The sequence below is a fragment of the Nycticebus coucang genome, chromosome 10 (assembly GCF_027406575.1).
Source record: "Nycticebus coucang isolate mNycCou1 chromosome 10, mNycCou1.pri, whole genome shotgun sequence".
In the NCBI taxonomy this organism is placed as follows: domain Eukaryota; kingdom Metazoa; phylum Chordata; class Mammalia; order Primates; family Lorisidae; genus Nycticebus; species Nycticebus coucang.
Genome location: NC_069789.1, coordinates 13038914 through 13056469, shown reverse-complemented (window position 1 = coordinate 13056469; position 17556 = coordinate 13038914). Strand labels below are relative to the sequence as shown.

The 17556-nt window shown below is 37.6% G+C and overlaps 1 protein-coding gene across 1 annotated transcript in view; it reads left to right on the top strand.

Annotated features, from left to right (window-relative positions):
* WDR64 (WD repeat domain 64) overlaps positions 1–17556 on the top strand; it is a 140024-nt gene that overhangs the window by 2982 nt on the left and 119486 nt on the right. Inside the window, exons 3-6 of the mRNA XM_053606402.1 lie at positions 9313–9415; positions 11639–11742; positions 14788–14817; positions 16384–16494. Of these exons, the coding sequence (XP_053462377.1) occupies positions 9313–9415; positions 11639–11742; positions 14788–14817; positions 16384–16494 (348 nt within the window). The remainder of the gene's footprint in view (positions 1–9312; positions 9416–11638; positions 11743–14787; positions 14818–16383; positions 16495–17556) is intronic.

Genomic DNA, 17556 nt, shown 5'->3' with positions numbered 1-17556 from the left:
ACTAACATGAAAAAAAAAAAAGATTCCATTCATAAGAGCAATAAGTGGGAGAAACTATCAAAGGATAAATCTTGAGGAATGCAGAGTAGAAGTTTATGAAACATTACTGAAAGAGTAAACTCCCGTAAGGAGAATAACTGAAAGGCTCAACTCGTAAAGATTGGAATTGTACCCAAATTAACTTGTATATTTAATGAAATTTCAGTAAAATTCCCTCACACAAGCAATTGAATTTCAATATATCTTCTTTTTTTTTTTGATAATTCTTATAAATATTTTGGATTGCTCGTAGAAATTGAAAACCATTCTCATAAACTTCTGGTGAGTACTAACAAAGTCTCTGATACCTAGTTGAAGATTCTACTGTGGTGCATACTTTAAAAGCATGTCGAGTTTTGCAAGAAATGAAAAGTAAAACATGATTTTCACTTAAGTCTTTACTTGACTATGCCATGAGTTTAAAACATGAATGCACAATATATATGAATAGATATAGGAGAAGATAGAAGGGGGAAAGAGTTTTCTGTAGTACATGTTACCACAAAGCTCACATTCAAAGATAATACATTTTTTTTTTTTTTTGAGACAGAGTCTCACTATGTCATCATTGGTACAGTGCCATGGTGTAACAGCTCACAGCAATTTCGAACTCTTGGGCTTAAGTGATTCTCTTGCCTCAGCCTCCCGAGTAGCTGGAACTATAGGCACCCACCACAGTGCCCAGCTATTTTTTTATTGCGGTTGTTTAGCTGGCCTGGGCCGGGTTTGAACCTGCCACCCTTGGTGTATGTGGCTGGTGCCATAACCACTGTGCTACAGGCGCCAAGCCCAAAGATAATAAATTTTGATTACTGAGCTTACTGCTTTTACTTTTTTCCTTTTTATTTTATATAGGAGTCTCTTGCTTCTATATAAATGTTTTATAAGATCTTATCATGTATTTATGGTCAATTTTCTAAAATGTCTTGGATTTTGAGTTGTAGGTTTCTAAGAGATTTTCAGCTTGGTTAGCTGAATTTTACACAGCAGTGATCTGTTTTTTGGAACCTAATTATGAGTTATAAACATTACTAAAATTAGAGTGAATTCTGAAGTTCTAAATAGAACTTCTAAGTGCCTGTTGATATTACTAAGGATATGAACAAAGATTTGGTTGGGATTTTAACATGTCTCCCTGCTTAGATGGTTTAGGTAAAAACAGACAGATATATATATGAGGTTGGACAACTAAGTTTGTGAACTCATCCTAGAAAATGTGCTACATACCTCATTGTTGAATATCATTACAGTCACTTTCAAATACTCCCTTTGGGAATCTGTGCACTAACTCCACTGCCTAGTTCAACCTTCAAAGCAATTTTGGAACTTTTTTTCTGGAATGGTCTTCAGAGCTGTCTTCTGATTACATTCAAAGTACTCCCCTTGGGGAAGCTGTACCAACTCCAGTGCCTAGTCCAACCTTCAAAGCAAATTTGGAACTGTTTTTCTGGAATGGTCCTTAGAACTGTCTTCATAGAAGTTCTGACAATAATGTTCATTAACTCGTGCTAGAAAAAATGCCCTGATAGGTGGAGTAGCACTGTTGCCATTGCATAGCTTCCCAAAGGGAGTACTTCCAAGGTGGTCAGAGTGATGATGTTCAGCAGTGATATACGTAGCACTTTCTAGGATGGGATTGTGAACTTAATTGATCTCAAACTAAGATTTGTTCAAAGAATGACTAAGAAATTTTGAAGTTATCCTTAATGAAGCTGTAGCATAAAAAAGCATTGACAGGAAAGAACATAACTTTTGAGGTTGAACATTTAGAAATTCTAGACCTGCATGTCCCAAACATTTGCCTCTAGACACATGGGGCTATTGAATACCAGACATGTAACTAGTCTGAATTGAAATGAGCTGTAGTGTAAAATATATACCAGAGTTCAAAGACATAGTATAGAAAAAAAAAGTTAAATATCTCATTGATGACTTTTTGTATTGATTACATGCAGAAGTTATGTGTACATATTGGTTCAATAAAATATATTATTAAAACTAATTTCCTCTTTTTTAAACATTTTTATTGTGGCCACTAGAAACATTAAAGTTATATACGAAACTCACGTTTTCATTTCTACTGGGCAGCACAGAAAATGTCAAAAAAGGTAGAAGAAATTTCTTTCAATCAGCAAAGACAGATCTTTCCTGGAAAATAAAAGATGGAGAAACCTTATCTAACCACCTCTGATAGAAGGAATCCAACTTTTAATTTTTGGAGTAGTACTTTTGTAAGGTTACTTCATCCTACATAATTAACTGACTAGCCATGAGTATTTCAAATTAGTCTTTAATATAAGAGGAATAGCTAAATCACCTATGCCATATTCTGATTTGTCTTTGATTTCCAAAGACATCAGCGAGGAAGAAGACTTTTGACACTGTACTCCATGAGCACACCCATGAGAGAACTAAGGTTAAGCTTCGCGACTCTTAAATATCAGATCAATGAAAATAATCAAATGAGCTGCTGTAATTGAAAGTGCTCACATGAGGAATAAGATGTCAAAGTCTTAACTGTCAACTAGCTTGACAGACGGGTTACAAGTGCAGGCCCATACCTTAAATTTGGGCAAGAGTACAAAGAGAAGTCTGGATACTGCAGATCCAAGTATTTTAAAATTATAAATCCAGCCAGTTCACTGTCCCTCAGACTGTTGGAGGGCCGGACTATAGTTTAAGAAAAAATATGAACAAATTCCTATGCACACTGCACATATCTTATTTTGAAGTAAAAAAACAACACGGGAACAAATACTATCACACTGCCTCATGTGGAGTTTGAGGACCCCTGCCCTAAATCATGAAAGTACGCTACATGAATGCCTTTCCCTCCCACCCCCAAGACTGAAGCTCTGTAACACTTCGTAAATCTTTTGGATATTCTTCCATATATCGGTAACCTAAATTTGGTGTTACTAAATTTTGAGTAGACCTGATTTTAAGAATCACACATTTTCACTATTTTCTATTTTCTTAACAAATATTTCCCCTACACTCAAGGGTTTATGTACATGAATATCTAGTTCAATAGGTTTTGGATCACTAAAAATATGCAAATGTATATGTAACAAATGCTTTGTGTCAATACTAAAAAACTTTATGCATTTTTAGGAAATTAGAAGAGGTCTGTTGATACCATATTATACACTTAGATTCAGAAAACCCTTGCTCTAAAGATGCCCCCATAAGTGCCAACAAATGAGACACAGTGGCTCATCCATTTGCCAATGTCTGAGAATTTGTTCTCTGAATGAAATGAAATACTATTCCAAAGTAAATCCTGATTTTTTTCAGTTTTATAAATGAGGAAATGGCGCCGTGCCTGCAGCACTGTGGTTACGGCACCAGCCACATACACCAAGGCTAGGGGGTCCGAACCCAGCCCTGGTTGGCTAAACAATGACAACTGCAACAAAAAATAGCCAGCTAGTTGGGAGGCTAAGGCAAGAGAATTGCTTAAGCCCAGGAGTTTGAGGTTGCTGTGAGCTGTGACATCACAGCACTCTACTGAGGGCGACATAGTGAGACTCTATCTCAAAAAATAAATGAAATAAATAAATGATAATAAATGAGGAAATGGGCAGTGCCTGTGGCTCGAAGGGGTAGGGCACTGGTCCCATATGCCGGAGGTGGCGGGTTAAAACCCACCCCTGGCCAAAAAACCCCCAAAAACCCACAAAATAAATAAATGAGGAAATGGAGGCTCATTCTCTCTGACATCTGCTCCCTCTCCTTTTCTCTTTTCCTTTCCAGTTAGAGCATCATAATCTTCTTACACTTGTAAAATGTCTTTTTCCCCCAAATGACAGGCTCTCATTTAATCCTTACAATAGCCCTGCAATATAGATTATGAAGGCAAATATTGTTGCAGTAATTAAGATGAGGAAAGGAAACACAGAAAGGTTAGCTGATTTACCTAAAGCCACAAAAAGTCACACAGAAAGTCTGTTTTGGTCTTGGAGCTGAGATTTTTCTCCACCTCTTCCTGATCATTTCACGTGATATTGTCATGTTTCATCCCTGGGTTCCTATAAGTCATAAACAAGTTTAATAGGAAAATTCATGACAAGCTGCTGGCACACTGTATGTATATGAAGAGTCACAAGAACCTTGAAAAACTGGGGCAGGAAGGTTTTTCTTTTATTGTCCTGTGATTATTTTCACCAACAATTTGTGCCAAGGTTCCTAAGAGGTATTTCTGTTTCAAGCCATGTGACCCAACCTTTCTGGACTGAGACCCATCATCTGTAAAATGGGAATTCAATGCTGGAAGACTAACTTCATTTCAGTATAGATGACTGTCTTTTTTTTTTTTTTAATCAGCCAATATTAATCTTCTCAGGTAATAAGAACTAGATTTATTCTTTTAAACTCAGACACAAACAAATCTGATTCCAAAGTGTTATAGCAAGGCCACAAAAGGTTCTTACTTTCTTTTTTTAAATTTTTAGATGCAAAGGCCCTTGGAGAATTTGAGATTCACAGAATAAGGAAATCTTAGAACTCAACTAAAACATCATTTATGCCTACCCCTTCAATGTATAATGAGAAAAAATAAATGTAAAGAGATCCAAAGAAATAAGGTCGCCTTAAGTTTATAAATTAATTGATGGAAGAGTCTGATAACAAACCTTATCTACTTTTCCTACAATGCTGCGTTGATCTGTGCTTCTAGTGAACAAGTCATATACGCATTGTTTTTTAGGAGCACACTATAAATTAATTCAAAGAAGAGGCATACCACACCATATGGGATGCCTATAATTATGTTCCCCCTCAAAAGCGAATTTAAAGTGAATTATTATAAATCTAAAATTATATTTTCTAACTTCTAAACTGTTAAAAGAATGTTCTAGGGTGAGTTAAAAAGTTGCATGCAGATTTTTATTTTCTTCTATCTGCTTTTTCATTTTTTCTATATATTCTACAATGAACATATGCTCCTTACATAATCAGGGAAAAAATGTAGTTAAAAATGAATCACTGAAAGCATGAAGAAAGCCCTTTAAATACATAGTTAAAATTAATACTCTAATGGTCATAAAATATTCAAATATTGTAAAAAATACAATTGTTAGACTGAATTTAAAATGTTGAAAGAAATGTGAGATCCTTGAGTGTATAGCCCAGCACAGGAAAAATGGGTATTTTCTGCTAAAGCAACATTATTTGCTTGAAACATTTCCTTTGAAAATGTGAAACTTTCACTGTCTCTTCTAAAGGAGTTTATGTGGTTATCTTAAATTTTTCCTCAAGAAATTTTACTTAAAGTTCTTTAAAAGTCCTATAAGAAAAGACATTTTAATAATTTTATGTTTTTAGTATCCTTTGAAAGTTACTTTTGGTAAGCAACATAACATCCTGTTATTACAAAGAAAGTACCAAATTTACCATATCCATAGTAGCAAATGTCCACATTCTATCTATTGACACGTAGATGTGGCTATAAAATATATGTGTGATAAAATACATGGTTGATGTATTGTCTGGACAAATAGCAAAGGTGCTTAGCGAACAGTTTTCAACTAGCAAGAGGGACAGTACTGAGTTGTTTCCTGTATTGTCTGTGAAAAAAATTATGAATTATAATGACTTAAATGTTGACATTGATTGAGCTTCTGTCTGGCACTTGGGGCAATGTAAGTGCCTCCCAATCTTCCTAATTACTAAGTAATCTAATCATCTCCTTCCTCTTTACTCCTTATAACAAGTCATAAGGTGGAGTTATTACTGATTATCCTTATTTTACAGAGGGGAAAAACTCAAGCACAGAAAAATGAAGGAACTTGCTTGCGGTCATGCGACTGGTAGACAGTAGAACCAGGATTTGGACTTGTGTCCAGAACCTACAGCATGTACTAACATCTCACACAGGACACTGCTCCGGGGTTTCTTCTCAGATCCTATATGTTCTTAGACACTGAGAAGCATTATCATTATGCTCAGAAAAATGACATAGAGATTAAAAATCAAGTTAAATGACTGTGTGTAAACTGTTCTTTGAGTATGGGTATCACAGACATATAAGACATTATTTCAAGTTAGATGGCACCGCATATGACATTGAGTTCTCCCACCCCTAAGAAACTTTGGAATTAATAATAATCATAAATTAATGAATTTATTCATTATATTCATTAATATTAATTAATATAGAGACAATCATCATTATCATTGTTATTTCACATTGTTCCTGAAAATTATTATTTCACACTATTATCTCAGGTTCAATTGGCTGCTAACATTTATCACCCATTTTTTTGTTTATATTGTGTAAGTCACTTAAATTGTATCGAGCTCTCTTTATAAAATGACTGTGTGATGGGCAGAATTCTAAACGTGCTCTCCCTGAGACTCCTGTCCCCTTGTTCTTCAGTCAAGCACTCATCTAGCTACTGCTGTGCAGGGGCTTTATGGATGAAATTAGGGTACTAATTAGTTGACCTTAAAATAGGGAAATTATGCTGGATTATTTGGGAAGGTCCAAAGTAATCACAGGAGTCTTTAAAAACAGAAGAGGCAGGCAAAAGAGAGCATGAGGACTACTCCACTGTTGTGGCTGTGATGCTGGGACCCAGGTACTAAAATTCAATAAAGAGCTCTAGGAGAAAAGGGCAGCTCCAGGGGACAGCCCCCAAGGAAATGGAGTTAGACCAGCCATCTGAATGCACTTGGAAGCAGATTCTTTCCCCTGAAGTCTCCAGTAAAGAACACCTCTCTATTGATACCTTGATTTTAGGAAAATGAGATCCATTTGGACTTCTAACCTACAGGCAGTAAACCAGCACTGTCACTATGTGCGGTAATTTGTTTTGGCAGCAACAGAAAACTAATTCAGAGAGGAAAGTGTCAAAGTTCAAAAACTCTGTGTCTGCTGTTATGGTCAACAGAGAACAAAAGGAATAAACAACTATAAGAGGAATTCGGATGGAACAGCAATGGAATGCAACATTCAGAAAAGGGGGCTGGAGAAAGTTTCTTGTATTACTTGCAGTTGACTTTGGAAGGTTTACTGTATTTTTTAAGATGAGAGAGATAAGAACAAGTCTGAATGCTGAATGGAGAAGTCAGTAGGAAGGGAGAGGTTGAAGATACTGCAGGAAAAAAGGAGACAAACTGAAGAAATGAAAGGGAATAGGATGCCAAGGACAGATGGAAGGATTAGCATTGGAAAGGAGAAATGTATCTTCCTTTAAAGGGGAAGGAAAAAAGGAAGGATTAATCCAAAACCAGCTTGGCGTGTGGGTAGGGTGGCAAGCAGCTGCAGATGATCGTGCCGGTGCCTTCTACTGTCATCTGAAGAGAAGGAGGTGAGGTCAGGTGCTGAGAGCGACCAGAAGGTGGAGTCAAAGGTTTGATGAGCTTGGAGACTTGACATTGAGTCCATCAACAATGGAAGAGACCACCTTAAGGACGCATGAGGTGATGGCTGGGAGGAACTGAAGTTCCAGGACTTTGGAGCTCGCGAATGGACAATGGCCCCATCCATGGGGCTGGGAAATCTTTGCAATGATCAGCCACGGTAGCATGGGTGCAAGGAATGCAGCTGTTAGATTCACCCAGCCGTGGGGTTTCTTGCCTGGCAGAGGCAGTGGTGTGAAGGGCTAGAGGATTATGGAAATGCATGATAGAGGTGACAGATCATTGATTCTAAACGGAGTGAAGAAAGGAGAACCAAGGGAAACGCGGGTTAGCAGGGGCGGAGACTCAATTTCCTGCTTAGAGCTGATTGGCTGTGGAAGTTGTTCAATTTGCATAGCCGAGTTTCTTACACCAGCAATTTGTCTCAGAGCTCACTTGACTGGTCTTCCTTGTCAGAAAAACTAGTTCCATCCTCAAGTGGCCTGATGATTTTAAAGTACTATCCTTAAAGAGAATCTCATTTAGTGGCTATTCTCTGGACACCCTTAGAGAGAGTCTAATTTTCTCATTGAGTGGTTGTGGTCTCGATATCATTTATAATTTATTTTCTACCATCCCATGAGGTCTTCTCCATATAGTCTTTATAAAGATGATAATAGCTCATGTTTTTGAAACATTACTGTGTGCCAGGCACAGTGCAAAATGTTTTACTTGCATTATGTCATTTAAAACTCATTAAAACAAAACAAACAAAACACAACTCAGAAGTTTGTCCATTTATTCTACTGATGAGGAACTTGAGACTTCAGTGTGTGGGGGGGAGGGTATTTGTCCAAGTTCAGAGTATCAATTAACCTTACAGCCTGAACCACCTGACTTCACAATGCATGACCTTTGCCATAAGGCCACATTGTGGGTTCAAATGACATAAGACTAGGGGGCAGATCAATACATGAGTATTGACTGGAAACATCCATCTGGATGACAAAGAAATTGTAGTGACAAAAGCTGCCTGACCACTCTAACATAGATCTATAAAAATCTATAAAGATATTTTCTTTCTCTTTTCTCAGTTTTTGTTGGCAATCAAATATTAAATTTAGAGGTTTTGTACTCATGAAAAATGAGCAGGGATTTTTGAAAAAATAATATAATAATAATGATGATCTGTTAACCTTTTATTAAGTGCTAACGATATATTAATTATGTCAGAATTTATACAAGCATTTTATTAAAAAGAAATCTTAAAGTCCTTGATTCATTTTTAATTCTCATTTATAAGAGTTTTATTTCCATTTATTAATAAGACAATTGAAGAACATGTAGCTTATTTCCTACTTTCTCAGAGTTATATAATTTGACAATATATTCACAAATAAAGAGCTCTTTTCTTCCTCAGGATATTCTTTCCTGCTAATTTATTCTCATGCAATGCCTAGAGAGTAGAACTTAGAACAGTTAAATAAAGAAACTGTAGAGTCTCTTAAATTCTGAAACTCTCCCTAACAGGGATGAATAATATGGCCCTGAAAGATTCATGGAAAGTGAATAAGATAGTTATTTGAGAGTGGCCAAATTCAGTGTCAAGGTTCTTAGCTGGGGCCCTGTGTGATGAAGACTGATTTGATTTCCAAATCAACGCCAGCTCCTTCCTAATAGATCTATCAGTCTGAGCAAGGACACTAGTCTGGGGCATCAGGTCTTCTATTGAAAAGAAAAATCAGTAACTGCTCAAAAATCATGCACTGCTCAAAATCATGCAAAAATTGAGAGCCCCCTGACATTTATAAAGCAAGATGTTGGCTGTTAATCCACATTAGACTTTAAATTCAGCCAACATGGAAGCTGTTACCTTATAGCCAATTCTGAGATATTGTTCACCTTTACATGTGTTGTTTGGGATTTTAGATCTTTGGATACTTCTCCTCTGAGGAAGATTCTCTTGCTTCCCAACTTGATGAAGAAAATTTGGTTTTCCTTGTGTCTAGAAAACAGCGAATTGTAATTTCAGGTAACATTTTTAATTCCCTTCCAAATTAGCATGGGTTTGAATGTTTTTCTCAAGATAAATTTTGAGACTACAATGTTATCATTGAATCACTTTTGATTTTATTTACTTGCTCAATATTTTATAACTGGAAGGGGGCAAGTGGCAGTTTCATATGCAGTATCAGAAGAAACTCTACTACAGTTGAAACTGAAACACTATCATTTCTCTGGAGGACAATAAATAGGAAATGTAAGAGGGAAAAAATCATTTTCCTGAAAAGGCTCAAACCTCTCTACAATGGTATCTTAATAATGCAAACTCCAGTATCAAGTAGAATCATGTTTCTTTACTTGTTTTTTTTGAGACAGAGTCTCAAGCTGTCACCTTGGGTAGAGTGCTATGGCGTCATAGCTCACAGCAACCTCAAACTCTTGGGCTCTTTGGACAAGTGATTCTCTTGTCTCAGCCTCCCAAGTAGCTGGGACTACAGGCACCCACCACAATGCCCAGATAATTATTTTTGTTGCAGTTGTCATTGTTGTTTTAGCTGGCTCAGGCTGGGTTCGAACACAACAGCCACGGTGTATGTGGTTGGCGCCCTACCCACTGAGCTACAGGTGCTGCCAAGAATCATGTTCTTTCAAAATATTCTTAAAATTGAGTTTTAAAATTTTCACTAAAAAGAACTCCTCCCACATGCTCATCTCTCCTTGATGATCCTACAGGAGTTTAGCCCCACATCTCTGAAATGTGAGTTTGGACCAGTTGTAGAGGGATGTTGTCTCAATTTAGCAGCTGCTGCTTCTGTCTTCTTTCCTCTTCCTCTTCTTTCTTCTTCCTCTTCCTCCTTCCTTTTCCTCCTCTCTCCTCCTCCTCCTTCTCTCTCTCTTTTTTTTTTTTTGTGCCTTTTTTCACATTTAAGCCTAGGACCCAAGAACTCCCATCCCTCTCCACTGTGGACACATTGGTGTTTTCTTCCCTTTCTTCCCTTCTAGGTGGGAGAAGTTCGGGAAGAAGAAAGGCAACCCCCAAACTTACTCCCATCCTCCAGCACGTCATCCCATATTCTGACACGAAATGTGTACTCTAGGTCGAATCCATTGTCCCCAAACAAGGCACCTGGACTTCAGTGCTTTGAGAACCACACTCACCTTCACCCTTGGCACTTCTTTAGCCCACACATAGGCCTCAGCAGAGCCCAGCCTCTGCCCTTGGGAACAGAATGATTAAGTGTCCTTATTCATCAAAGAACAGGTACAAAAGGGTTGTCCCTGCTGCCACCATGTGCTCAAGGAGGGCCCAGTGACCAGGGAAGAGTGTGGCTGGCTTCCTCCCTCTGGATAGGAGTTGGGGGTCCAGGAGCCTTTCTAAGTACTACAGACACAGCAGTGGGCAAACAGGCACGAATCTCTGACATCACAGAGTTTACATTCCACTGGGGAGAGCAGACAACAAAAAAATCAAACAAGTGAAATAGACAGCATGTCAGATGGTAATATGTGCTACAGAAAAAAGTAAATAAGTGAGTTATAGAGAAAAATAAAGCAGGAATCTGGGAAGAAGCTGGTTTGGGGATGGGAGATCTACTCATGTCCTCCCCACCAAGAACTGATTTGCACCCCTTTGAGAGCAGTATCTTCCCAGTGGAGATCCGTGGATGACAGTAATACTGGAGTAATGGGATCTGTTCCCTTGCCTTTTTTCTCTAAGAGTTTACAATTATAAAAATTAATACCCTGGGAAGAAGCCTAATTTTTATGGCATTATCATTCAGTACATGGGCATAGAACTATGAAAGCGTCTAGTGTTTTTTTTTTTTTTATCAAAATGCACAAGATTACAAAAAAGCCTTACAACATTAAAGTACTGTAGTTCCAATCTTTTATACTAGAAAGCCTGAGATACTATTAGGTTTTTATTATGTGCAAACTACTATGATAAAAGTTCAAAAAAAAGGATTCCTAGGAGATGTGAAAAAAAATCTCAAAATAGAAAAGATTCCAAAAGATGGTTCATTCTCTGAAATGTGCACACGTGCCTGAGAAGTCATGCACCACATTGAGTTGGAAAGCTCTATATTCAAATCAGTAACTCTGGGGATAATTACAAACAATGGTTGCTGGGGTTTATGGCTTTATTCTGCTTTAATTTTTAAGTAACATGGGGCTTTCCAGGAAAATGTTAGTTATTTAGCTTTAGGATCTTTACTGCGGGAAGTTGAAAATAATATTATGACATTGACAGGTAGTAGCAGACGAGATGTAGTTAAGTGCATCGTCAAGATTCCTCAACTGGATTTACTATTAACAGCGACTCAGAAAGGATCTATAACAGTCTTTAACAGCCAGGTAACAGGAAAGCTTGAATTCCTCCTTCCCCTCCTCTCCACTCGCTCTGTCTCCCTCCCTCCCTCCCTTCTTTCCTTCTTTTTTTGTTTTCTCTATGAGTTATGCACCTGTACGCGTGTATCAGGTAAATCCTAAAACCATATTTCAAACTTACTCCAAAAAATAAAGCCAAATATTGAGCATTGAGGAGACTGATGTACGTCAGGGTAGTTTTTGGACTGGTAAGCATGTTTAGCATTGTTCCTCTGGCTGTCAGGTTGAACCATGTGGCACTGACACAATTAAAGGATGATCTTAGATAATTTCTCAGATAAATCAGAAACATTCCCAAGCCAAGTGATTGTATCATCACCCTATCAAGTAATAAAAGGTCCCATCAAGACTCTTGGACTTAGAGTAAAAAAAAAAAAAAAAAAGGCCCAAATTCGAGCACTTCTATTTAAGTAGCTATGGCATTAAATAGGGAACTGATGAGCCATTTATATCTTTTCACACCTCTTTTTCATATCTATAAAACGAGGACAATAGAACCAGTCTCTCTCCCTCAGAGGATTGTAGTGAATGAAGGTCAAACTGGATAATGAATGTAGGAACACTTTATGAACAATAAATCTCTATATAAATGTAACGCAACGCTATTATCAATGTAATTTCTTGGACTTCCACTTTCAAAACACAGGAGATTTCCACAAAATGTATGATGATATGCCCTATATAATATTTTACCTTGAAAATAAAAGGTGAACATTTGGTATTAAATGTGAAAGAAATTCTAATATTTAGTTCATTTCCAACTGGAGACTAGCTTTATACAGGTAGATATACTTGAAATAATCACCACATGATTAAAATGTTCACAATATTCTTCAGCTCTTTGGTAATCTCTAGCTCAGGAAGTCTTTTAGAAGTTGAAGTCACAGGTGGCAAAACTATCAGAGGAGAGGGTCTTCTGGACGCCCAGAGGTGGAGCACTGGGGCCTTCAGAGTGTGGGTATGGAGTCTGGATTTGGCCTAGCGCACAGAACAGCCTTCCCCAGATATTTATTTTATTTATTTATTTATTTATATATGTATATATTTTTTTTGAGACAGAGTCTCAAGCTGTCGTCCTGGATAGAGTGCTGTGGTGTCATAGCTCACAGCAACCTCCAACTCTTGGGCTCAAGTGATTCTCTTGTCTCAGCCTCCCAAGTAGCTGGGACTACAGGCACCCACCACAACGTCCAGCTGTTTTTTGTTTGTAGTTGTCAGTGTTGTTTGGCAGGCCCGGGCTGGATTCGAACCCACCAGCACTGGTGTATGTGGGCGGCTCCCTAGTTGCTAAGCTACAGGCACCGAGCCACTTAAGCTCATTAAGTGCTTAGCATCCTTGGAAGCACTCATAGATGTAAGCAATTACTATGATGAGAAAAAATATGAATTTGCCTCATTTAAATATAAAAAGCTTCTCAATCTTTCTCTCTGTGAATTATTTCCCTTCTTGTCAATTTACTTTTATTTCTTCCAAACCAGAACTAAGATGTGGTATCTAAAAACTAGTGTGACGAAAAATTATGATCTGCATAATGAAATAGCTCAGGATTATGTGAAATAAGTGAGGTTGTATTTTCATATTTCAAGACATGCCTCATAATGTGCACATACACACACACAAACCCAGGCACACACACGCCAAACTTAAAGGTGCAGGCACATATACTCGCAAATGTGCAAACACTCATTTCTGTTTCTAATAAGAGAATGAAATTAGAAAGTATTGTTTAAAAAATTAAATATCTTAAGATTTGCTACATCAGGAATAAATAGCATTTTATTATCATCTGCCTTACTAATAAGGTGACACATTGAGTGAGAAAAGTTAAGTTGAAAGTGTAGGTCACAGGAGTGATTTATTAAAAGGTAGCCACGAATAACTCAAAATCTTCTATTAATTAAATCTATTAATCCATAATTTTGGCTCTATCTGAAGTAGAATAAATACAGTTAAGGATTTTCTTGATGATATAAACTGTGAATGTCATCAATAAAAATTCCTGCAAAGCTAGACATTAAAAATTCAGAATATATCTAAGGATGATGTAGCTTTTCAAGAAGGGAAGAGGATTTTACACGGGCGACTTCCACCAAAGCTGGACATAGAGAAATTGCAGAAGAAACCACAGGTGGTGCGTTCTGCGGCTCATCAATTTCCTTGCAGCGCTTTATTTCTCCCATCTAGAAATAAGTCTCTGGTGAGAAAAATCTCTTTGAACTTTTCAGATGAAAGACAGTCTGCAGGTAGCCATGACTAACAGTGATTTTTCTGATCTGCTTTTTAAAATTTTATACAATCCATTTCTTCTGGGTAGCTAGCTAATTCCCAAGGCCATGAGAGGATGCAAAAGAAACAAGCTCATTGAAATAACTTCAACTATTTGCCTTCATCTTGGGAACAATTATCATGCCTCAAGGGTATGAAAGGCTGTTCATATTTACACCAGCTTTCTGCCTGGGATAAATCTATGAGTCTCAACTAGCATAGTCCCTGGGGCATGATATTCACTCAATAGATAACTTAATAAATGAAAGAAGGGACCCTTTGGCTAGAATGTTCTTTAAGTCTCTCAATAACATGGAAAGAGAATTTTCTAATGAAACAATGATATTTTTTCTACATTGCTCTATATGTTTATTGATCTATTTAGTATTTATTTAACTCCTCTTGCCATTGCTGTTAGTATTATTTTGCATTCTCAACTTTTGGTATCAAAAGTTCCTCTGAATCACTAAAGAATGTGAGGTGGTTTTCATACGAAAGGATTGAGATAATTAGTAAAGTGTAAGATTCTTAAGAGCAAGCTTAAAGATCAGTCATAGAGAAGTAAGCCTTGGCCGAACAGTGTGTGTTAGTCCACAGAGCTAGATGTTTTAGGGAAAGGAGGCTTATGGACGGTAGGATGGCAAGTGAGATGAAACCAAGGAGATATTGTGTTGTTTCAGAGGCAGCATTTACATCTCTAATTATAGTGTCAATTAGGTTTGATTATTCTTTTCCTTTGTTCATAGATGAAAGTTCAGACAAGCACCAATATTACAGTAAGTACAGTCTTAAAAAATCTTAATTAAATCAAAATTGGGACTATGATGATGTTTTCTTCAAAATTCATCACAATCTCAATGAAGTGCCTTAATAGGCTCTGAGCATGTTTCATACACTGCAAATTTACATGTATTAATTAGGACCAAAACTAAGATTTGAGCAACAGCAAAGAGGAACGGGGTCTTATTTTCTAGAGTTAAACTGACTACAGGGAGTTGCTTGGAAACTGGTTATTCCTTGGAAGCTTCAATTTATAAGCTTCTCCTAAGCTTTTTTTTTTTTTTTTAAGTGAATATACAATTTATTTAACATTCAAACTTAATTAAGACATGTGAAATATGGCAATTTTACTGGGGTTTTAACCCTACCTAGGATATGATTTCTTGCTGGGGCTTGGCAACAGGGTCCACTTCACACTTAGCACTAATTAAACACTTTACTGAATAAATACAATACCAAACAAAATGTATCCAAATGCTTTCTTAAAAAAAATCAATTTTAAAGGCCTTTCTAATCAGGCTAATGACAACACAATAAAGGCAGATATTCTAGTTTAACATAATTGGCTGATTTTATACAGCACTTACATCTTTTAGTCCACAAGTATATTATTAAATGATAGAGAACATCTAACACAACCATTTCTACAGAAGCTTCTCCTAAGCTTTTCTGAGCACTCACTATCAGGCAAACTAAATAACGAACACAACTTAAATTATGAGAACAAAGAGGTAGCCAATGGAATCAATTTGAAAGTGTGTTAATTCAAAGTTGAAAGCAGCATTAAAAATTCTAGTGCCATTTTGTACTTCATTTAGTCTATATCGCTAATCAGAATAGTGACCTTGTAGCAGGTGGTGGTAAAGCTACAGTGACTTGCCTGCAGAATCCCACTGTGTATTTATGAGAGAACAATGCTTGACTTTTCACTCTGCTTGAATGCAGTCAACTACAAAGCAGGGCGCCATGCCGCCTGGCAAAGGAGTTTGGATTCTCTTTAAACTTCAGAGCCTCCATTTCTTAAACTGAAAAAAACACCATTAGAATTTCCAGTGGGTTTTACAGAAGGTTCAGGACATGCTGGCAATGCATGTAGCTCATGAATGGGAGATCCCAGCCATGCTCGCTTGGTGTCTTTAGGCCCCTGTGCAAGACAAATTCATTGCCTTTAACTTATCGTTGACCAGGTAGTCACTAAGATCTTTTCTAGTTAAAAATTTTAGCATGGGGTCAGGGCCAGAGAGCTTGCTTCATCAGTGACCTAAGTCCAGTCTCCCTGTGCCCCTGTAAGAGTGGTCTTGCAGCAATGAATAGTGCACAAGGATGCCCTGCCAGCGGCATGAGTTTCAGATAATGGTACTGGGAAACACAGGTCAGGCTAAAAGGGGGAAAAAATGGAGCCTCCCACTCAACGCCCAGACAGGATGAACTGTGAGGTTCCTCTGTAAATAAGGCAGCAAAATGAGGCTTTTATCAGACTATTACTACCTAGTCTTTATTAACCAACACCATGTCATAGAAGGAAATTCACTATGTCCTCCAATTCCATGCTTTTCCATCAGGATACCTCCTGGATTACAGGATGTGATTACCTGTCACAGCTGAAACGAATCGTTGCCACTACAGAAAGGACCATTATTGTCTGGGATTACAAAGCTCAAGGGAGCAGCCAGGTACTGTGCCTCGTGAAATGCTCGAAGAAATGAGATTGCCCTTTCAGTACTGGTAGGATATAAGCAGTCCATTCTCTCTGTGGAATGTCAGTTTCTGCATGTGTAAAATGAGAGGGTTTAATTAAACCATCTTTTAGATCAGTGGTTCTCAACCTGTGGGTTGCAACCCACTGGAACTATATTAAAGGGCTGCGGCATTAGGAAGGTTGAGAACCACTGCTTTAGATCAAATTCAGCATCAATATTCTGTAATTAAAAGAAAATGTTCCTTCCATGAATATATATTTAATTTGGGGCTTCTTGTTTTGTTTTGTTTTTGACAGCAAGAGAGAAGCTAATTCCTTTCTTCTTTTATCCCTTTGCCTGAATCCAAATATTATATTCATTTATTTTTTTCTTTTGAGACAGACTTTCACTATGTCTCCCTTGGGAGAGTGTCGTGGCGTCACAGCTCACAGCAACCTCAAACTCTTGGGCTTAAGTGATTCTCTTGCCTCAGACTCCCAGGTAGCTGGGACTACAGGCGCCTGCCATAACACCCGGCTATTTTGTTGTTGGTGGTGGTGCAGTTGTCATTGTTGTTTAGCTGACCCAGGCTGGGTTTGAACACACCAGCCTTGGTGTATGTGGCCAGCATTCTACCCACTGAGTTACGGGCGCCGCCCACCAAGTATTATATTTCCGATTATACTCATGTTAACAAACAAGTTCAAATTCTTTCTCTCAAGTCTAGCTGAACTGGGTAAGAAAATTACTAAAATCAAATGGCAGTCCTTTAGTGGCTGAGATGTTACCACTTCATCAATCTATATTATTTACTGAGCATTTGCAGCCATTTAGAAGTAATGAATGTGTTCTCTGCACTCAAACAAAACTCAGACTGAAAGAACCCCATGAATATGCATAATATATAATATAATGGTAAGAAAGTTGCATAATAAAAAGGAACAAGTGGGCAGCACCTGTAGCTCAAAGGAGTAGGGCGCTGGCCCCATATGCCAGAGGTGGCAGGTTCAAACCCAGCCCTGGCCAAAAACTGCAAAAAAAAAAAAAAGTTAAAAA